The sequence below is a fragment of the Hyperolius riggenbachi genome, chromosome 5 (genome assembly GCF_040937935.1).
Source record: "Hyperolius riggenbachi isolate aHypRig1 chromosome 5, aHypRig1.pri, whole genome shotgun sequence".
NCBI lineage: Eukaryota > Metazoa > Chordata > Amphibia > Anura > Hyperoliidae > Hyperolius > Hyperolius riggenbachi.
Genome location: NC_090650.1, coordinates 45,567,362 through 45,590,765, shown reverse-complemented (window position 1 = coordinate 45,590,765; position 23,404 = coordinate 45,567,362). Strand labels below are relative to the sequence as shown.

Below are 23,404 nucleotides of genomic sequence, written 5' to 3'. Positions count from 1 at the left end.
CTAAACAGAATGTAACAACTGTGGAATGCGACTCACTCTCTCTGACTGTGCCAGAGCTGGAGGACAGCCAAAAAGTGTGTAACATTCCTCACTTTTTACATTCTGTTTAGTTAAATGAATCTATTTAAGCTTCGGATGCGTCTGCAGTTCTCTCCACAGAACTTTAAAGCTCCCTGTGTAACCCTTCCAATGCTGGTCTAGTAAAAAAAATGCTGGTTGCATATAATGTGCTGTAAATAATGTTTAGAGCAAAGTTGAAATGCAGGGTTATATTCTTTCCTTTAAGGCTTGTTCTCACCTCATGATTCTTCCGACAACTGGCGCTTTGTTTTGAGCGATAAGAGATCATTTCCGTGATCTCGTGAGGTGTGTACAAGTTTGTGATTAGGCAAACGATGCTTAGCAATGCCCGGGAACAACAACTGTCACGGCGACTGGATCAAAAGATCCCCGACAACTCCGCTCAAAGTTCTGGGATTGTTTGAACTCTCATTCGCGCCCGTTGTGTGCCGTCGGGTGACGTTATGCATACCCGCTGGGCAGAAGATGAATCGGGGAACCTAGTTCGTCGTGAGGTGTCACTGTGAGGTTCCATGTTCCATTGTAAAGTTAAGTATTCAGCTTTAGGCCCAGGTAGCACTTCTTCTATGGTGTGACGGGAGCTCAGGGAAGGAAGAAAATGGTTAAAAAAATTTTTTTTGCATTTTTGGAAAATTTTAAGCAAACCTGACCTGCGGCAAAGAGCTCAGAGGTACGTCTACGATGAATCCACATGTCTGTGTGTTGTCCATGCCTCTTCTTGTTTTACCCTAGTCCCCGTAATTACTCACTGAAAAATTTGAATTTTGGCTAGAGTCACATTTTCAGACAGGAAGAAGCAGGCATGCTGTGATGCTCCCTCCTATAACCCTTCCATTCCCTCCTCTTCTAGCCCCATTCACTGTCCTTAAATTGAACCTCCAGACTAAAAATCTACTCAGCAGCACTGAAAACACTTGGAGTTTCTTTAACAGTTTCACAACATCAGAACTTTGTTTTTCTTGCCCAAACCTCATTTTTAGCTGCACAGAAGCTTAGCTCTGCCCCATCAAAGAAATCAGCCAGGGCTTGTTTCCCCTGATGCTGTGCAAAGCATGATGGGATTTATGATGTTGTTGTTCTCATTGCCAAGTGCGCAGCTGGGTGGGGTTATCAGGACACAGGACAGTTAGAACTGCATCTCATGCTCCCTGTCGTCTCCTTTCAACCAAAAAGATGGCTGCCTCCATAAAATCACAAACATTTGCCTGTTCTTTTAAAACAGGGTGGGTAAGAGTTTATTTCACCTATTTTAATTAACATAACTAATGTAACTAAATGACAGTATGTTTATTTAGGCTGAAGTTCATATTTAAGTGGAGGGAATAGGAAAGTAATAGGAGGGAACATTACTGCTTCTTCTTGTCTGAGAATTTGACTTTAGTCACAGGACAATTTTTTAGGGAGGAATTATAGGACCGGCGAAACAACGAGAAAAACGGATAAACGCACAGAGGTACAATTGAGGCCAAAATTATAGTTTCCTCTTGTCGAGTGCTTTTCCCCTCCCTACCCCATATGGCTTCCCTGGTGATCTAGGGATTCAACACCAATTTAGCTTACCTGGTGATCTACAGAGGAACAAACATAACGCAAAATGAATTGTGTAGATTCCTTGTAGGCCAAATTTGATTGTAGGACAAATTTGATGGCTCTGAGGGACAGATTTGGCCCATGTGGCAGAGTTTGACATGTATGACCTAGAAGAAAATAAAAAATGAACTGAATAACGTCTTATTGTTAAATTACTTACCGCAGCTTGCCGGTGTGTGTTGGAGAGAATGCCGTGAATTTTGACTTTTTCTTTTTCCATTTCGTCAATGTTCACCCATAAATCCCGGCTGGCAGGGTCCAACGGGCCAAATATTCGGGAGGTGTAATACTTATGATCCATATCCTCCTAGCAAAACACACAGAAGGACAGATTTATGATGGGTGAAGGAGCCAGTCGTCTCATTCCTCTTCAAAGTAACGTACAGGAAAGAATTATACTGACGTAAAAGGAAACACAAACGGGTCACGCATCAAATGTTCCAAGCAAAGTCAATTTTAACTAAAAATAAGAAACTGTGGCTAGAATAATGATGATGGTGGACTGTGAAAAGGCCAGCCTCGAAGTGCACTGACAGGGCTTTCTGATTGCTTCTCTGTTATTGCAAATAGACCCTCTGGGAGTGCATCAGCAGAATAACCAAGCAGCTCAGCCCCCCTACTAAAAAAGCAATGCTTAAGGTGGCCACTAATGGTCCAATTTCTAGCGAAAAAACGTTTGAGAGATCAGAAATTCTGAACGGATTGGTTGTAAATAATTTCCATTGAGGGGCACAATCAATTACATACGATTATAAAATCAGTCATCCGATTGGATTTTCATCGAACCAAAATTTGGATTTTCTTGTTGGTTGCGATAGATAGGAAGCAAAGATTGGATCGTTGATGGTGTAGTGAACGATTTCACTTCTGATCAGAATTTGTGATTGCTCGAACAATTTTTCGCTAGAAATTGGATTGTTAAAGGCCACCTTTAGTGTGGTTTCTCTTCTTAAGGGGCCCATACACCTAACGATTTTCCTGCCGATATATGGCCAATTCGATCACAGTGATTGAATCGGCTGTGAAATCGGCGCGCACACCGCTGACAGAACGATCGATTTCCGTCCGAAATCGATCGTTCCCGTCAATCTGTCCGTGCAGAAATTTTTTCTCGATCGCCGGCGGGTCGGGAGTGCGTCGATAGCGGCGTTCGAATGCCCGACGACCGACGCAATACAGCGGGTATACATTACCTGCTCCGCCAGCGCGAGTCCCCTGGTCTCTGCTGTCTTCTCCGCTCTGGTCTGGTCTCCGGCATGCTTCACTTCTTCCCGCCGGGCAGGAAGAAGTGAAGCATGCCGGAGACCAGACCAGAGCGGAGAAGAAGACAGCAGAGACCTGGGGAGTCGCGCCGGCGGAGCAGGTAATGCATGCGGGGGGGGGGGGGGGAGCCGCGGCAGCAGCACCACAGATTGTGAACGGTTTCAGGCTGAAATCGGTTCACAATCTGTTTGCAGTAAACGTGGCCATACGATCCCTCTCTGATCAGATTCGATCAGAGAGGGATCTATCTGTTGGTCGAATCTGATGGCAAATCGACCAGTGTATGGCCACCATAAAAAGGAAAGGTATTTGTGATGTTTCAGATTTAAGTGGGCAACTGTGGTCCCCCACAATGCATCACTACTGAATACGCAAATTATCTCTTTATGCCCCTGAAGCCAGGCTTAGATCCAGAACCGCTGAGAGGTTAGGCTCCGATATATGAACAAGATTTGACTGCGTCTAGGGGTCTTAAAGGAAGCCAGAAATGAACAAATACACATAATATAAACATATCCCCTCGATAGATTTTGAATTTTACAGGCTATACCCGCTGTTTTTGCCGCTCAGCTTTATGTGTTTTTTTTTTCTCCAGCACGAGCAGCTCCTCCCATCAGCAGTCTGGGATGCTGCTATGCACAGAATAGGAAAACAGAGCCAGAAGAGGGCAGGCTTGAGAAAACATGACTCACAGCTATTCACAGCTACAGAGATTCTGGGGCAAAGCCACCACTGACGGGTCAGTCGGTGTTTTTATCAGGGCTAATTACAAGCAGTCTGGGCAGTGAAGGATGAAACAGAGAGCAGGGTAGGTGTGTATTCTCATGTTCCCACTGATGTATATTATAAACCACATTAGGGTGCTTCATCACTAGTACACTTTAAAGTAAATGTTTACCGTTTAAAAAAAAAAAGTCAGATACTCACCTAAGGAGAGGGAAGGCTCGGTCCTAATGAGCCTTCCCTCTCCTCTCCCGGTGCCCGGTCCCGCGCAGGATCCCCCGTGGCAGTATTCGACCAGTTCGGTCAAATACTGCCACTTCCGCAGCTGAAGGGATGTTTCGGAAGCCTTCGGGAGCACTCGGGCTCATGAAGATGGGGCCACTCCATAGTACGCATGCGCGAGCGCCCTCTATGATGCACTCGCTGGTACATAGTATGGAGCGGCCCGTCTTCGGAAGCCCGAGTGCTCCCGAAGACCTCCGAAGTCCCTGCGGCGGCGGACGCGAACGGGGGAGCCAGCCCAGCACCGAGGGCACCGGGAGAGGAGAGGGAAGGCTCATTAGGACCGAGCCTTCCCTCTCCTTAGGTGAGTATCTAACTTTTTTATTTTTATAGCGGTACCCATTGGCTTTAAGACTATAGTATCCGCTCATCAGATTTGGAAAAACTATTTATATAGGAATTGTAGGCCAAACCTATTTTTAATATATACCTCAAAAGTTATGTTTTAAAGATTAATTCTCTTGCATAGTTATAATAATGTGTTGTTGATACTTTTTAGTATTATTTGCTAAGTGCTGAAAATGTATTCTTTAGATAAGATAAAAAAATGTATCTCCTGGAAAAAAAACTCAGGAGACAAATACATTAGATAAGGTCTTATATTTGAAATATGTTGCAACGTGCCGCATGCACATCACAACTGATTCAGTGGCTCATTTCATAGGGAAAAATATTCACAGTCACATAATATCATAAAAAAACTCATTACTAATTGAACAGATGTAGCAATAAAATGCTACACGTAGGTATAAAACCAACCTCCTGATTTTATTAGGTGGGATATTTTTTCCCCCGTGGCTGACATACAGTCAAAGCTAACGCGTGCTCATAAAAGTAGCATTGACTATTCAACTCATTTATTCCCATTCGTCAAATTCAAATGTGATCTCTTATCATTTAATTATTGTTCGATGGCAAGTCGATAACCCCAGCCAATGGCAGTAGTCCGTGTGCCACCATAGATTGCAAAGCCATCCTCTTCGTTCAGGTCAAAACAGTTTATCAATTATTAATCCTCTCTCTTAAAAGACAGCCAGTGAAATTTCATTAATTGTGGCAATGATAATCTTCTTCAGGTTAATTAGCTTATACAGATACATAAAGAGAAGGATTTCAGCTCCAATTAACCTATTAAACAATATAACTGAAAGGCATAACAAAAGGGCTCAGAGAGCAATTAAACAATAAATTAAGCATCTGAGATTTCTAAAATGCGTTAAATGAATGCGAAAGAGTCAAACGCTTGATAGGGTTTATTTAAGTAAAAGTTCATTAAAGGAGTGGGAAATAAACGCTTGACTCTAAACGCGGAGAGAATTAACATGAACAGGAAGCCTTGATGGATCAAATGTTTCTAAAATTATTCCCGGGGGACCAGAGGTTGTAATAAAGGACACCAGGGACATTCAAAGGGTGCCCTAACCATGACAGCTAAATGCTCATTGGAAATCTTAAAGTGAACCTCAAGACTAAAAATCTACTCAGCAGAACTGAAAAGGCTTGGTGTTTCTTTAACAGTTTCACAGCATCAGAACTTTGTTTTTCTTATAGAAGTCTCATTTTTAGCTGCATTTTTAGCTAAGCTCCGCCCCATCACAGAAAACTGCCCGGGCTTTTTTCCCCTGATGCTGTGCAAAGCATGATGGGATTTCCTATGTTGTTATTCACGTTGCTTAGCAACTGGGAGGGGTGATCAGGACACAGGACAGTTGGAACTGTGTCTCATGCTCCCTGTCACCTCCTTTCAACCAAAAAGATGGCTGCCCTCATGAAATCACAAACCTTTGCCTGTTCTTTTAAAACAGGGTGGGTAAGAGATTATATTACCTATTTTATTTAATCTATCTATTTTATTTAATCTATCTATTTTAATTAACATAACTAATGTAACTTAATGACAGTATGTTTGTTTAGGCTGAAGTTCCTCTTTAAACTGAATCTGAACAGTGAATGTGTTTTGCAAGACAATTGTGTGCCCAGACATAATAATAGGCAAAGACGACTTGCCTACTATGTTTTTATTTCAGTATTCTGGGTGGAGTTTAAAGAGGAACTCAGGATTGAACTTCATCCTAGTCAATAGGCGACACCCCTTTTCCCATGAGAAATCTTGAACTTTTCTCAAATAGATCATCAGGGGAAATCTGTGTTGCTGATATTGTGGTGAACCCCCTCCCACAGTGTGATGTCATGACCATGGTCCTGACAGTTTGCCATCTGTGAACCTCATTGCATTGTGGGAAATAACGGCTGTTTCCAACTGCTAAGCAAGCAGTATCTCCCTCTGTGCATAGAACTCAAAGTAACAAACGTTACGTACAGATCACCTGGCAGAACTAGAGGTGATTCATTTCAGAATGTAAATCAGTATGAGGAATGATTTTACAATGGGCAAACACAGTAAATAATATATAAATGAATATTGTAAAAAATAAGGAATTTTATTCATTATCTAATTTTCACTACAGTTCCTCTTTAAAGATACCAAGGTCAATTTTTATCATAATTTTTACTGTCAAAAAAATGGAAGAACTCTAATAATTGGCGATAGACTCTCTTTGGCAGAGGTGGACCAGCTCCACCTTATGCATACTTGAATAATATCACCTTTACCCATGGACTTGAGTTCATACCAAGACTCAATATTGCTTCCCTGCGGGCTCTGCATTTGTGAGCAGTCACTGATTCCCCCAGTCCCCAATCTTTGTGCATTCTACAGCCTCTCCCTGAGCTCTGGTGCTCAATTTCATGGACCACTATCGCAAAAGAGCTCCTCATGGGGGATTCTCAGGGTTTTCTATGTTTTTTAACAGCATTTCCAGAACAGCAGTTTAACTGCCAAAATAGTAAGATAGCAGCCAGCCTCCCAACTCACTTGCACTCTATTTTGTCAGTTAGACTTTGCAACTGCTGTTCAGGAAATGCTGTTGAAAACAAATAAAACCCTGAGAATCCCCCATGAGGAGATGGACTGGCCCAAAAACCTGTTGGTTCTGTCAGATTTTAACTGCTTGCTTTTTTTTTGCGATAGTGGCCCATTAACTACTTGCCGAACTCTCTACACCGATTGGCGTGAACGCGGCGGCAGCCCAGGACCGCTCCATGCCGATTGCCATGAACTGCTTTCAATGGGGCTAGTAGGACTCCGCTACGCCTTCAGTCTCCAAGTAGCGATCGCCACTCAGAGACTGTTAGATGGCGAAACTGCCGTCTATTAACATAGTACAGCGCTGCAATCTAAGGCAGCGCTGTACTGGGGACAGCCGTGTTACATGTCTGTCCCCCTGGGACATAGGAGAGCGATCGGCTCTCATAGGAAGAAGCCTATGACAGCTGATCATCGTGACTGGCTGGCTGGGGGAAGGGGGGGATTTAAGAAAAAAAAATAGCAACATTCCACATTTATTTAAAAATAAATCAAATAAATATTTTTATAAAAGTGAACAAACATCCCAGCAGGGGTGAGAGCCCACCAACAGAGAGCTCTGTTGGTGGGGAGAAAAGGGGGTGGGATCACTTATGTGCTGAGTTGTGTGGCCCTGCAGCAAGCCCTTAAAGCTGCAGTGGCCCAATTTAAGAAAAATGGCCTGGTGTTTAGGGGGGTTTAACACCGCGGTCCTCAAGTGGTTAAGTACATGTGCATAGCAGTAGCAGGGTGAGGGGCAAAAAAGAGGCAATATACACTAAATGGCCCAAAAAAATAGAGGCACCCATTATTTGGAAGGATGTAACAACACAGAGTTGTTTATATAAGGAACACTAAGCTTCGGACGATGTAGTTATCACAGAAGTTAGCATCAAAATGGGTAAGATGCAAGATTTAAGTGACTTTGAACGAAGGATGATCGTCGGTGCAAGAAGAGCTGGTGCTCGCATCTCTGAAATGACGACTCTTTTAGGATGTTTCACTCAACAGTATCTCGGGTTTTTAGAGAGTGACAGTTGAGAAAAAAAACTTCAAGCGATAAGGACTATTCTGGTCGAAAAAGGCCGGAGAACGAGAGAGGTGAAAGATGAGTAGCATGCATAGTCCGCAGCAACAGAAGGGCAACAACACGGTATATTACAGATGAATTCAGTGCAGGTGCATCAAAAAGCATATCCCAGCGCACAACAAGACAGACTTTGCAGATGGTGGGCTTTAGCAGCAGGAGACCATCAAAATCGCCTTTGGTATCACAGAAAAATAGTAAAAGACGCTGGTTGTGGGCCCTTGCCACCATGCTCGATCGGCCTCAGATTGGTTTGAGGAACATCAATCCTACTGAGCATTTGTAGGACAAAATTGACAGATCACTTCAAAGCTTTGAAACGCCACCATCCAATCTGACCCAACTTAGAGCTGCCATCATGCCAGCATGGGCCAACATTCCTCAGCAACGGTATCAGCATCTTGTTGAGTCCATGCCAAGAAGAATATTGGCTGTGATCAGAGCTAAAGGTGGACCAACTACTTATTTGATGGTGTCTCTATTTTTGGGGCTACTTAGTGTAGTTTGTACTGGTCCCCAACTGATTATGGGACCTATTACAGCCACTACAGCTAGCAGACTTGATTTATTAAGGATTCTGAAGCAGACCTCAGGTGAAAATTTAAGTTTACATAATCTGTTCTGCCGCAACAATTCATTACACTATTTTAGATCGAAATCCTGAAAGCTGACCTTTTCCACATCATAGATCTTTCTTCGCCACTTAGCCCCAGCCCCTGCCTGTGTAATCCCATCAGCATGTTTTCTTACCTCAATGCCTTGTACACACCATACAATTTTCTGTTAGATCTGTTAGATTTTTCTGTTATGCTGGGAATACATGATGCGTTTCTGCAGTTCTATTCTCCGCTCAATTGTTTTTGCCGCTCGATTCTGCACTTGATTATCTTATCTTCCGCTCATCTTTCTTATCTTTTTTTCATTCACTTCTATCAGAAATCGAGCGGCAAAACGATCGAAAGGAAGATAGGACATGTCGGAAATGATCTATCGAACCATCTATCTGCGGCAGAAACAAATCGCGTATTCCCAGCATTAGATTTTTCTGTTACATTTTATGTTATGCTGGGAATACACCATACAATTTTCTGTTAGATTCTTCTGTTAGATTTTTCTGTTAGATTTTCTGTTAGAATGCATAATTAGATTATTTTCTGTAGAGAATGGTCATTATCTCTGATGCATTGTCTTCTGTTTATCTCCTGCTGATGCCTAATTGCTAGGCAGATAGATGGTAAGATAGATAAATTTCCAACATGTTGAACTTTATCTATCTGGCAGGTAAATCTAACAGAAAATTGTATGGTGCATTCGCAGCATTAGATTATTTTCTGTAGAGAATGGTCATTATCTCTGGTGCATTGTCTTCTGGTTATTTCCTGCTGAGTAGAACAATGCCTAATTGCTAGGCAGATAGATGGTTAGATAGATAATTTCCAACATGTTGGAAATTATCTATCTGGCAGGTAAATCTAACAGAAAATCTAATGCTGGGAATACACAACTTGATTCTGAGCCATTTAGATGGCTCGATAGATAATTTCCGACATGTCCGTTCTCCGGCCCGATCGTTTCCCCCCTTGATTCTGCATGGAGGACAATGGGAAAAGATAAGGAAAATGATCAGAAGATAAGATAATCGCCTGCAGAATTGAGCATGGAAAACAATCGGACTGGGAATCGAGCCGTGTATGCCCTACATAACAGAAAATGGTATGGTGTGTACCTAGCATAAGGTGCTGCGGGGAGATTTTGCTATTGATGAAGGGATGGCGTTCAATGCGAATGTCCAGTAAATAAAAAAACAACACACCTTCTCAGGGGGGTATATTTCAGAGAATTAGTGAATAGGAGAAGTGCGTACATGTGAATTTATTTGTCCATTCATGCAATATTATTTTCCTGTACTTGAAAAGAAACAAGGAGATCTGGGCACCAGATGAGTTTGCAAAGCTTCCAGCATTTTATTTCATGCCCAAACAAGACAGGATACACATAGTGGCAACGATTATTTTCCTAAGGGCCCTTTTCCACTAGCGCAAAAATCGCAAACCGCTAGCGATTTTACAATCGCTACGGTTTGCTAAATAACATAGGAATCGCTGTAGGTAATTTCCACTACCGCAAATCGTTTTTGCCTCAAACGCGATATTTGCCGCGATTTTGCTATGCACTACAGCATAGCAATATTGTGAACGCAATCGCCGGAGGTTTCCTGCACTTTTGCGATTCAGCAATCGCTAGCGTTCAGCGTGAACGCTAGCGACTGCTAGTGGAAAAGGGCCCTTAATGTCTGATATCTGGTGATTTATGAAGACGTACAGTGGATACTTTTTGCTGGCTATTCCTGGACAAATATTAAAACCTACCAGAGCAAATAAAATTTTAGGCCCCATTTACACTTTCATTGCAAATATGCGTTGCATTACCCAGCATGAATGCGTTGCATCGGAAGGGCTGTATCCACCAGCGGAAGTAATGTGAGTCAATGGGCGACGCATATCTAGGTTGGCGGTTGTGGTGTGTCTTGTCACTAACTGTCCCTCTGATGGGCTCACAATCTAATCCCTGACATAGGTATATATTTTTATGTAGTGCAGGGCCAATTTAGGAGGGGAAGGGGGGAGGGAGTGGGGACATGTTAAAATGTAAAAAATAAGTGCTTTTTTTGATTGATAAAAAAAAAAATTGCAGTAGCAATCACATAGCACCAAAACAAAGCTCTATTTGTGAGCAGAAAATGATGTTTTTCTTTAAATAAAAGGAAACATACCCTTTAAAAACATTAACCCATTTGTATTATGCTGGGCAGTGATTTTAGTAGTGACTTCAGCTTAATAAAAGCAGCGAAAATGTCATCATTTAATTGGCCCGCGGTATTTCAGAAACAATCATGCTTGGCTTCTTCGGGGGAAGATGTTTCTGTTTATAGAAAGCCCGGCACCCCATTGAAAGAGAATTACAAGACTCCATCCGTGCCAAGAGGTGTTTTCACACAAGACAAAATGAGTTTTGAGAGTGGGACTTCTGAGAGCTGGACGATCGCCCAGAAGCAATTTAATATCCCTCAATGGCCTCCCAACACTTCCCAGCTCACATAGTGCTGCTGTAAGCTTAATTTCCAGCGAGGGCACTCCGGAGTACAACGACAAGTGAGGGACGTTATATTTCACTGTGCTAGTGTATTAAACACCATCATAGGAATAGGATATTCTTTTTTCTTTTATGTAAATTATTCAGTGAGGCATTCCATTTGTAGGGTGTGCATACAGGCATGAGAAATAGAAGCAGGTAAACTGGGCGCCAGCATAGCAGCAATGCTATGAAGCAGAGCCGGGACAAGGTCCTCCAGCACCCAAGGCTGAGACACCAAAGTGCGCCCCTCCATCCCTGCCACCCCAGCTGTCACACACTGATTGCTATTAGACTAAGAGGCGCCCCAGGGCCTCCAACACCTTAATCTCTAGTTATCTGGCTTGCAGTCACTGCCATGTATCCCCTTTTCTTATTTCTCTCTGCTTCATACACAATAGGGGAATGATAGCTGAGTGAGTTGTGCGCCCTCCTACACTGTGCCCTGAGGCTGGAGCCTCTCTCGCCTCTGCCTAGGCCCAGCCCTGCTATGATGCGCACCCCATGCAACAGTAATTCAGGGATCTGGCGATCGCTGGAGTATAGCGACAGCAGGAAGAGACACCTTTTCGTATGCCGAAAAAGAGGCAGTACTTTCTCTCTCTCTAATGTTTTATTTATCAGGACATAATAAAAATCATCGGGACCCCCGCAGGTTCTAAAAGAATTTACATCTAACTTGAGGCGCACAATGACAATCAACATATTCTACGGTTTCATTATTTATTCCACAAAAAGGAAGCAAAAATGGAGAAGCCTTGCATGAAAATCTAATGGTGGCCACACACATTACAATTTTTTTTAATAATAATAATACGAACATTTGTATAGCGCTTTTCTCCTGTCGGATTCAAAGCGCTCAAGAGCTGCAGCCACTGGGACGCGCTCAAGAGGCCACCCAGCAGTGTTAGGGAGTCTTGCCTTGAACTCCTTCCTGAATTTTGAGTACTTGACTTAGCCAGGATTTGAACCCTGGTCTCCCATGTCAAAGGCAGAGCCCTTAACCAGTACTCTATTCAGCCACTTGACTTGACAATTTTGATCGTTTTTGTTGTTGCTCAAATTGCTATTGTAACCAATGCACCACACACGTATGTTAGATTTTGACACAGTCAGTTCGATAAAAGATGTAAATTAAATGTAATAATGTATACATTTTAATTTATAGATCTGTATGGGGGAACTCTGTGCCATCACTGGCTAAGGTAGTCCCCAACTTACGAACGCACGACTTATGAACGACCCGCCGATACGACCGGCATGGATTCTGTGTTTCCATGGGAACTAGTAAAAAAATTTTTTCTCAAATTGGCCTTGTAGTTTTTTTGAAAAATCGATTTAAAAAAATTCAAAGAAAAAATGGCTTTTAAACTTGTATAAGCAGGTGCAGAGGGCAGAGGTGACACAGAGGGGGACACTGGAGGCACAGCGGGGCACAGAGGAGGTACAGGGGACAGAGATGGCACAATGTTCCGACTTAATAACAGATTCAGGATAAGAACGAACCTACCGTCCCTATCTCGTTCGTTAACCGGGGACTACCTGTACTTGCTTAACATAAATTACCATTTGTGTTCTCTGGTTGAACTCAATGGACGTATGTCTTTTTTCAACCAAAATAACTATGTAACAATGTAACCATAGCAATTGCACAATGTGCAGTACTCTACTCCCATTAGTATCAGTAACATTGCCTTGCACAGTCCACACACTGCAATGCTTTGGGCATTTTGTTACTCACAGGTTTGCTTTAAAGCCATTCTGTTGTAAATTTACAGCTATACTTCATCATCATTGTCCTGCATGACCCAATTTCAGCCTCACATTTGACTGCAGAATGCTTTGAGGACATACAAGGTCAGGGCCACCCAGTTACCATTGACTGGCCATTCGGCAAAAAATTAACCTGGCTCACTGTGGAGGACCGGATTGCCCCGGCGCGGGCACAGGGCGTCTGCAGGGGGCTAGTAGAAGATCCAGGTAAGTTAAACTCTTTTTTATTTTTCAGTTAAGGTTCCCTTTAAGATATGACACTACCTTATGGCAGAATGTTGATATACTGTAAACTGGCAATTCCAGACAGTGGAACAGATCTGCATGGGGTAGGGAGCATGTGGGGCAGATTGGACTTGAGTTTCTAAAACTAGAATTTTAATACAGTCAGAATTGAAGAATAACCAGTTAATGGCAAACTGACTTATTAAAACGTCCTGTTTGAGCCTGTTAATGGCAACAGGACGCTTTAATAAGTCACTCGCTCCTGCTACTCCCGCCGACATTACCCGTCGGGACTGCGTGTTCCGTGATTGGGGAAAAGGACCGAGTGGTCCTCTACCAAATTGCAATTCCTGGAATGAATGGACCGCAATCAGCGGCCATGTCCATTCATAAATCAGGAAGCTGTCACAGCTCAGTAAAATGTAAAATAAGAAAAGAAAAGAAAAAGTGAACACTTCCTCTAAAACACGTGTGTTCACTAGCGACATCTTGTGGCCAAAAAGTAAAATTGCACATACAGGCACATACATACACATACACTTATATACAAAATTAATAAAATCAATAACTTACAATTCCAAAGCCCCCCCCCCCCCCCCCCCACCACCACCACCCAAAAAAAAACTTGTAAAAAAAAAAATCAGTTTAAAAAAATAATAATGCACAAATAGTTGCCTTAGGGACTCAGCTTTTTTAATCTATATTTTATGAGGGGAGATTACTATAACTTTACTACATAGGGGTTTGTAATTATGGACTGGACAAAAAAAAAAACAACAGAAAAATAACACCTATATTTCCACATAATATATTGTCGCCATAGATTGTGAAAGGTACATAATTTAAACGGTTTAATATTCAGCACAACTGGGAAAATAAGATGTGTCGGTTTTATCCACAGTAGAACGTTTAATTTAAAAACTATAATGACCGAAAACTGAGAAATAATGAATTTTTTTCCCATTATTTTCTTATTTTTCCTGTTAAAACACATTTGGAATAAAAACATTCTTAGCAAAATGTACTACCCACAGAAAGCCTAATTGGTGGCGAAAAAAATGAGGTATAGATCATTTTGTTGTTATAAGTAGTAATAAAGTTATTAGAGAGTAAAAGGGAGGAGCACTGACAGGCAAAAATTGCTCTGGTCCGTTAGGGCAAAAACTACTTGGGGTTGAACTGGATGAAAACAGTGCTACACATTTCTTTTAAAAATAAAGCTTGGCTTATCTACAGCCCCAGTACAGTTTTGTAAAAACGCATTACCCCGTTTGGGTAAGTCTTGGCATAGACGAGTACCATTGGACTGAACTAACAGATTGCGGTTTATACAAAAGTTGGAAGCAATAGAATTGGCCCAGTCTGGCTGGATTGCTGGGCTTAATGACAATTGTATTGCAGACAATGAGCAGGAGATGGAAAAGAACAAAACGTCCCAAAATTCCTGGAACAAAAAAAATAAAGCACGCGTTAAACATTGTCTCCATCCAATCTTGTATCTGTATTCACAGAAACAAAACAACATTTTGGCAAATTACAGAATGAGTTTTTCAGCCAAGACCTGCTCATCCGAATACATTTCTGAAAAGAAAAGAAAACACTTTCATTTAAAGGATTATCTGTCATTTAAAGTGTTGACGTTCTTAGACCTAAAAGTGCTAACAAACAACTTAAAATAAGGCCCTGAAAAATGTCTTGCCTTACTTACTGTATTTTTTGGACTATAAGACTCACTTTTTCGCCCCCAAAAGTGGGAGGAAAAGTCACTGCGTCTTATAGTCCAAATGCAGGGAGTTCCTGACTTGTGAACTCTGCCAATACAAGCCTCCAACCCGCCGAAATGTCAGGGATTCCCTGTACTGTGTCCATGCAGAGGAGGACATGGGACAAACGGAGGACACAGGGGGACAAATGGAGGACCCAGGAGGACATAAAGGGGCAAAGAGGAAGACACAAGGAATACACAGGAAGACATAAGGGCGACAGAGGAAGACACAGGGAAACATAAGAGGTACAAAGGGGGCATAATCCACAAGATGTCCCTCTGCCCTCTGCCAAAGTATATCTTTTTCCCCCTGGTTTTTGTCCTCTGAACCTAGGTGCGTCTTATGGTCAGGAACGTCTTATAGTCCGAAAAATACAGTATTTTACCTTTTCTAAAGGAGCATATTAAGGGTACACTATTTTCTTTAGAAAAGATCTTTTCGATCCGATTTTTTCGATCAATTTGTACAGACAACTGCGCAGTATGAGGAGAATATTGAAGTAAAACAATTAGCGGTAGGTAATAGAAGCCCTCCAGGAGCTACAGGAAGGCTGCAAGATGGCGCTGGACACAGGGTCGGTTCTCTTATGAAGCACGGTGAAACATTTGCATCAGGCGCAGAGATTACATGGGGAAGTACTGTATGTTTGTACTGTGTTTACACTAACAGCAGTCAGAGTAAGAGGAGAAGAGAGTGGAGAGCGAGGTGAAGAGCACATCATTTGGGAAAAGCAGCTTGTTGTGCTGTGTGAGGAGTCTGGCAGTGAGTGAGGAGGGAGGAGAGTGTTTCATTTGACTTGCAGAGCACAAGAGAGGAGGTGTCACCGCTGTCCTGAAAGGAGGAAGGCCGAGGGTGAGCAGTATGTTTGTCACAGACTCACAGCCAGCCAGCGTGTTATTGTGTTGAGCTGCTGCAGGTCATGTGAGAACATTAAATGAAGCAGAGTCGGGAGCTGTGCAATCATTCCAAATTGGGGAGGGAGGGGGGGGGGGCATCCTCACTAGTTTTCCTCAGGCAGCAAAAAGTCTAGAACCAGCTCTGGCTGGACACTGATTACTTTAAAGTCTGCAACCCCCCCCCCTCCCCCCAAAAAAAACCATACAAAGTCCCTGTTATCCTGTAAGCCATGCCAGTTAGTTGAGACTTCCCGTTGCCTGAGTTCCGAATAATGGGGAATTCGCTGTAATGAGGGTAAAGAAGCAGAAGCAGTTTCTATTATTATTTCTATTGAAAATTGACTTGTTTAATTTTAGGTTTCGTTGACCTTCAACAAACGTTTTATCACTTGATTATTTTAAACTCTTTTTAATCCTCAGCAGTTTGGTCAATGCACTTTGTTTTGCAAGGCAATACCGCTATACCAAAGTTCCCAGTATGTCAAATACCTGATAAGGGCAAACAAGACAAGACAAATAACATTTATATCGCTTTTTTTTCCTGGCAGATTCAAAGCGCCAGAACTGCAGCCACTAGGGCACGCACTATAGGCAGTAGCAGTGTTAGGGAGACTTGCCTAAGGTCTCCTACTGAATAGGTGCAGCTTACTGAGCAGGAAGAGCCAAGATTTGAACCCAGGTCACCTGTGTCAGAGGCAGAGCCCTTAAGGACCCTTAACACTGAGAAGACCAATTAAAAACAAATCTGACCTTACCTGGGGCTTCCTCCAGTCCCCCTAGATCATGAGGTCCCTCTGCGTCCTCTGTGGCCCGTTTGTGGTCCCGCTAACAGCCTCATTAGTTCCGGCAACTTAGGCTGAAGTCATGAGCCACTGCGCCAGTGTGGCCCGTCTGCAAACCGGACTCTATCACGAGCGCCGCCGTAAGTCTCCTGCGCATGCGCGGTTCTCAAATGACTGAAAGAGGCTTACAGTGATGGGCACATGATCAAGTCAGGTGCGTGGACAAGCCGTGCAGGTGCAGTGGCTCATGACTTCAGCCGAAGTCAATGCACTAACGGGGCCGCCGGGACCAAGGAAGGGACCCAGAGGACGCCGAAGGGCATTGCAGTCAACGGCGGGGCTGGAGGAAGCCCCAGGTAAGTTCAGATTTGTTTTTAACAGGTCTGCTCAAGGTCTCTTTAACCAGTACACTTTCCAGTCACACATCAAAGCAGCCAGTGCAAGTGCAACACAATGCAAATTCATATTTAAACGATATATACAATGACCAAGAGAGAGGGGGAGGGGGAGTTTAATCCTCAGCACAGAAAATGATATCCTAGGATATTTTATTTGACTTATTTTGCACTGGGTCGTATTCCTGAACTTCTAGCAATCAATACACGTGTCAGCTTGAAGAATGATCCAATTATTATTGCAGCTGCTATCCAACAGGAGATCATAATAAAACAGCAGCTCAATAAGGGCCTTGGTCACTCTCCATCCATACCTACCAGTCCGAGTACATTTCTGAAGTAAAAAATCCAGCTTTGCCAAAGAGGAATTCTGAGTGTGTGATTAAACACATGGCCTCCGCCTTATCTCCCCTGCCTGCTACTGTCACCAGCATTATGGGTTCAATTCACAAACAAGGGAAACTATCAGAAACTATGACCGATGATGATGTGCCTTTGATGAAAATATAAATGGGATTCAGAAGCAGCTAGTGATCATTGTTTAACCCCTTCAGGACTGACCACTCCTTAAAGAGGAACTTCAGCCTAAACATACTGTCATTAAGTTACATTAATTAAAACAGATAGGTAATATAATCTCGATTATTATATCTCGATTGGACTATTGCAATATATTGCTTGGTGGACTTCCAACTAACCGACTAACACCGCTCAATTCTGTACTGAACTCTGCTGCTCAACTCATTCATCTCTCCTCTCGCTTTTCCTCTGCTGACCCTCTCTGTCAAGCTCTTCACTGGCTACCAATTAATGAGAGGATTCAGTTCAAACTCTTAATCCTAACCTACAAAGCTCTCCACAATCTCTCTCCCCTGTACATCTCCTCACTGATCTGCAAACAAGCTTCTTCTATCCTCTTCTACAATTACCTCCTCACATTCATGTGTACAAGACTTCTCACGTGCCTCACCCCTCCTCTGGAATGCCCTTCCACAACACATCCGCCACTCTCCCACCTTTGAAATCTTTAAAGAGACACTGAAGCGAAAAAAAAAATATGATATAGTGAATTGGTTGTGTACTATGAATAATTACTAGAAGATTAGCAGCAAAGAAAATATTCTCATACTTTTATTTTCAGGTATATAGTGTTTTTTCTAACATTGCATCATTCTATAATATGTGCAGATTACACAACACTCAGCATTCAAAATGAGTCTTTCAGAGCAGTCTGTGAAGTAATGACCTCTCCTCTAGCAGAGAAAAAGTAAACAGTTCACTTACAGTTGAGATAATAAAAGTCAGATAACAGCCCTCTCCACGACTAACTTAGTCGGAGAGCTTAATGGCTTGTTTGCATAGAGATAACAACTAGAGTTTCTCAACTCTTCCTGTACTGGAAACAATTAGACTGATGTATCTGATCTTAATGTTTTATTTCTTAGCTGTACTACACATACAAATCATAATATCATAATTTTTTTTTTTCGCTTCAGTGTCTCTTTAACTTCTTGCCGACCGCGTCACGCCAGTAGGCGTGGCCGCGGCGGCAGCCCCAGGACCGCCTAACGCCAATTGGCGTAAAGTCCTGGGGCTCTGTTTTGCAGGAGATCGCGCGCAGGCTGCGCGCGCATCTCCTGCTTGGGGGGCGGAGCTCCGCCCCGCCTTCAGTCTCCGAGCGGCTATTGCCGCTCGGGAGACCGGTAGACGGCGTGATCGCCGTCTATTTACTTTGTGCAGCGCTGCGATCAGCAGCAGCGCTGCACTGGGGACAGCCGTGTGACACGGCTGTCCCCATGGGGGACAAGAGAGCGATCGGCTCTCATAGGCAGAAGCCTATGACAGCCGATCGCCATATTTGGCCGGCTGTGGGGAGGGAGGGAGGGAGGGAGGGAAGGGAGTTAAAGAAACAGGGTTTTTTTTTTAAAAAAAACAAACAATAATATTTATTAAAAAAAAATAAACATGGGGGGAGCGATCAGACCCCACCAACAGAGAGCTCTGTTGGTGGGGAGAAAAGGGGGGGGGAATCACTTGTGTGCTGAGTTATGCGGCCCTGCAGCTTGGCCTTAAAGCTGCAGTGGCCATTTTAGCTAAAAAATGCCTGGTCACTAGGGGGGTTTAGCCCTGCAGTCCTCAAGAGGTTAAACGCTCCCTCAAAACCCACCTTTTCCGACAAGCATATTCTCTAGATTAGGCCATGCACCCACTAAATAACCTAATTACGCACTGCCTGTACATATACTGTATACATCCCCACCTCTTGTTTCCACCCCATTCCTTTAGATTGTAAGCTCGCAAGGGCAGGGCTCTCACCCTTTTGTGTCATGGACTGTTATCAATTGAATTGCTTGCACTCTGTTAGACATTTATACATTTTAGTCATCATGTTCAATCAAATTGTAATCAGCAGTGCTGTATCTTGTATCAGTGTTCATATTTGATGTATATCATTGTCTGTATCATTATGTATCCCTTGTTTGTTTTCTTACATTGTACAGCGCCACGGAATATGCTGGCGCTTTATAAATAAATAATAATAATATAATCTCTTACCCACCCTGTTTTAAGAGAACAGGCAAATGTTTGTGATTTCATGGGGCAGCCATCTTTTTGGTTGAAAGGAGGTGACAGAGTGCATGAGACACAGTTCCAACTGTCCTGTGTCCTGATCATCCCTCCCAGCTGCGCACGCTAGGCAATGAGAACAACAACATTAGAAATACCATCATGTTTTGCACAGCATCATGGGAAAAATACCCAGGCAGATTTCTTTGATGGGGCAGAGCTTAGCTTCTGTGCAGCTAAAAATGAGGCTTGGGTAAGAAAAACAAGTTCTGATGCTGTGAAGCTGTTAAAGAAACACCAAGCCTTTTCAGTTCTGCTGAGTAGATATTAAGTCTGGAGGTTCACTGTAAGGACCAGCGCAGTCTTTAGTGCCCCCTCTCCCCACCCTAATTTATCCCTGGGGATGTAGTGGTCTTTACTTCTTTAAACATTCCCCTGGTGGTCAAGTATCCACCTTCCCTCCCCCCTGCAGAGATTGGCAGCAGGAAGCGAGGCTCGGTAAGTATTACCCACCTTCCTCCTCTCTTCAGCGCGGAGCTGCTGTGACCGGCATCATAGCAGCCAGCCCACTACTGACACAAGTCGGGGTCCTGGCTTGATGACATCATCAACTCGGGACTCATACTTTATTCAGTACGGGGCTGGTTGCGGAGGGTGAGTGTGAATTGTTTTCACTGTGATCACCTGATCAGGAGCCTATTGGCATGGCTCCTGATTAATGCCAGGAGAATAAGCTGTCAATGGACAGCTTAATCTCCGGTCTTGTGTGAGCTCAATCGCAGCAGAAAAGTGCAGACCCTGTCGCACTTACAGCCACAAGCTTGACGTAGATTTTTAACTATGTCTGTCTGCATAGGGTTTAATCTACATAGAAAATGAAAAAGTTACATTAGGACATACAAAGGACTTGTAATCATCCTGTAACCTGTGTCTTTGCAATGACCTTACAATCTCAGTGTATGCATATGGCTGTTTCAAACTGCCAAGCAAGCAGTATCGCCTTCTGTGCAGCCTTTCAACCTATCACATCATTAGTGAGTATATTTATAGACATGGACAGTTGGCGCTGACCATTTTTTCATGTCTGACAGAAGTAAATATGCTGACCTGTAGCGTCACGGTAGATCAAAGAACATGGACAAATTGCACAGTGAGTATCAATCATTTCATGATCTTTCTTCTGATTTTTGACTTCTTGGTTTATCCCCCCCAACTGCTAGCTTAAAGTTCCTCTTTATATTGGGCAAAAACCCTGCAATATGCCTCTGTGATTGCATGTGGGGCAGCCAAATCAAATTACAGAAATTAAAAGTTAATTACCTTTCCTGGTTATAAAGATTGCTTCCTTGTTCTGATGAAGCCCTGTTGTGTGATAATGTGGAGTGGTGATTGCCTACTGGCGGACAGGAAATTATCTGAGGCCTAACATTCTCTGCTCTCTCAAGCTTGCTGCTTCTGCTCACACACAACCTTCCTCATAGCTCCCAACTGTCCATGTTTTGGAGGGACATGCTGCAAGATGTCGGGGCCATCGTGGTCAATCGGGTGCGAGGTGGTAACTGGGGGAGATAAGAGCAACAAGACCCCCGGCGCTGCCCCCCCAGATTTATAAATGTGCCCTGTGTGTGCATTTATAAATTACCTGTCCTGTATCACCCACCATGAGGTGCCCATCTGCCTTCTGCTTCTTCTTTTATTTACTTTCTTCTTCTTTTATTTACAACTAACACACCATGGCATGTCACACGCGCCACACACTAAATGTGCAGTGTGTGAAGTGCTTGAAACCATAAAAGTGAATGGGAACTGCATTTTTTTTAAAATGAAGCAAATACTTACCTAAGGAGAGGGAAGGCTCTGGGTCGGTGCTCTCTATCCTGTGCTGGCCCCTCCCCGTTTCAATCCCCCGCCGAAAGGGTATTTGGAAGTCTTTGGGAGCTGTGTCCTCCCGAAGACGTGCGGCTCCATACTGCACAGGCGTGAGCGTTGCAAGAGAGCGTGCTTGCGCAGGTGCAGTACAGGGCCGCCCTTCTTCAGGAGCACTCGGGCTCCCTGAAGACTTCTGAAGCCTCCTTCGGCCGGGTAAAGCAGTATTTGACTAAATTAGTCAAATACTGCTACCGGGCGAGCCAGCACTGGAACTGGGGACCAGCAGAGGAGCGGGAAGGCTCTATAGGACCCAGAGCCTTCCCTCTCCTTGGGTAAGTATCTGTCTCATTTTTTTAAATGCGGTTCCCATTCACTTTAAGAATATGGTGCTGGCTTTTTCCTTGGTTGTTGCAGTTTCACCCAAAATTGGTTGCATGATCGATCAAGCATGCTCTTGGTGGTACCAATTTACATTATTATCGAATCGGATGGTCGATGGAGTTGAGAGATGTAAAAGTCTAATAACAGAGACCACTAGCATGCACTAAGGAAAACCAAGCATGGAATATCACTGGTTGGCACGATTACTTCCCGCTTGCACAAGCCTTCTTAGTCCACGCGTTATTCCTTTGCATACATTTTCTGTCCCGTTTGTCTTGTTGGTTTAGTTGATGCCAGGCTGCGTATTGGTTTTGTCTCTGAGAACTACTTAATGAGGCTCTAAGAGACTTGCATCCCTAAGTCGTTAGAAGTGACATAATGACTTGCAAATCTTCCAGGATGCATTCATTTGCCTCACAGGGACTCAGGCTAAACAAAATGGTCTGATCAAACAACAAGACCAAAAAGATCTGCTTAAATCAAGAATTACTGTATATAAACACGCCTTTTAGATCAGGCTTAAGGTCCGTACGCACACCGGACTGCAGGCAACGACGGGATCGCTCAGAAGCAGCCGTATAGGTCTGCAGACAGACTGTACACACGCCGGGCTGTCGCTGGAATGCCCACCCAGCGGGAGGTGACAACGGACCCGTCGTTGCCTGCAGTCCGGCGTGTGTACGGACCTTTATACCAGTGCTGGGCCGAAATTACGCATTAGCGTAATTACGCATCGTAATTCACTACAAATGCACCGTAAGCGTTACGTGTAAGGTTACGGTATTACGCGTAATTAATTACACGTAGACCGTGGGGTTACGTTTTACGCGTAACAAATTACGCGTAAGACAGTAAACTCCCATTGAAATTACACAGTCTGCCGTAATCGCGTAATATTACGCTCCCGTATAATATAAAAAAGCCGCCGACTTTAAGGGTTAATAGCAAAGCCCCCTTAAGTGCTAAGAGCCTCAAATTTGGAGAATATATTAAGGAGATCAGAAGGAATAAGAGGAAAACATTTTTTTTCAAAAAGACCTTATAGTTTTTGAGAAAATCGATGTTAAAGTTTCAAAGGAAAAATATATACATTTAAAAACCCGCCGACTTTAACGGTTAATAGCAAAGCCTGCTTAAAATTTAGGAACACCAAATTCACAGGGTATATTAAGGGGATCAGTGGGAATAAGAGGAAAAATTTTTTTTCAAAAAGACCTTATAGTTTTTGAGAAAATCGATTTTTAAGTTTCAAGGGCGAAAATGTCTTTTAAATGCGGAAAATGTCAGTTTTTTTTGCACAGGTAACAATAGTGTTTTATTTTCATAGATTCCCCCAAGTGGGAAGAGTTTTACTTACTTCGTTCTGAGTGTGGGAAATATAAAAAAAAAAACGACGTGGGGTCCCCCCTCCCAGACCTCTTTAACCCCTTGTCCCCCATGCAGACTGGGATAGCCAGAATGCGGAGCACCGGCCGCGTGGGGCTCCGCACCCTGACTATACCAGCCCGCATGGTCCATGGATTGGGGGGTCTCGGAAGGGGAGGGGCAGCCAAGCTTTCCCCTCCCCCTCCGAGCCCTTGTCCAATCCAAGGACAAGGGGCTCTTCTCCACCTCCGATGGGCGGTGGAGGTGGAGGCCGCGATTTCCTGGGGAGGGGTTCATGGTGGCATCTGGGAGTCCCCTTTA

The 23,404-nt window shown here is 43.5% G+C and overlaps 1 protein-coding gene across 1 annotated transcript in view; it reads right to left on the bottom strand.

The window, feature by feature from the left end:
- Positions 1-23,404, bottom strand: part of PLXDC2 (plexin domain containing 2) — a 634,490-nt gene that overhangs the window by 305,455 nt on the left and 305,631 nt on the right. The window contains exon 3 of the mRNA XM_068235593.1: positions 1,832-1,978. Coding sequence (XP_068091694.1) covers positions 1,832-1,978 — 147 coding nt within the window. The remainder of the gene's footprint in view (positions 1-1,831; positions 1,979-23,404) is intronic.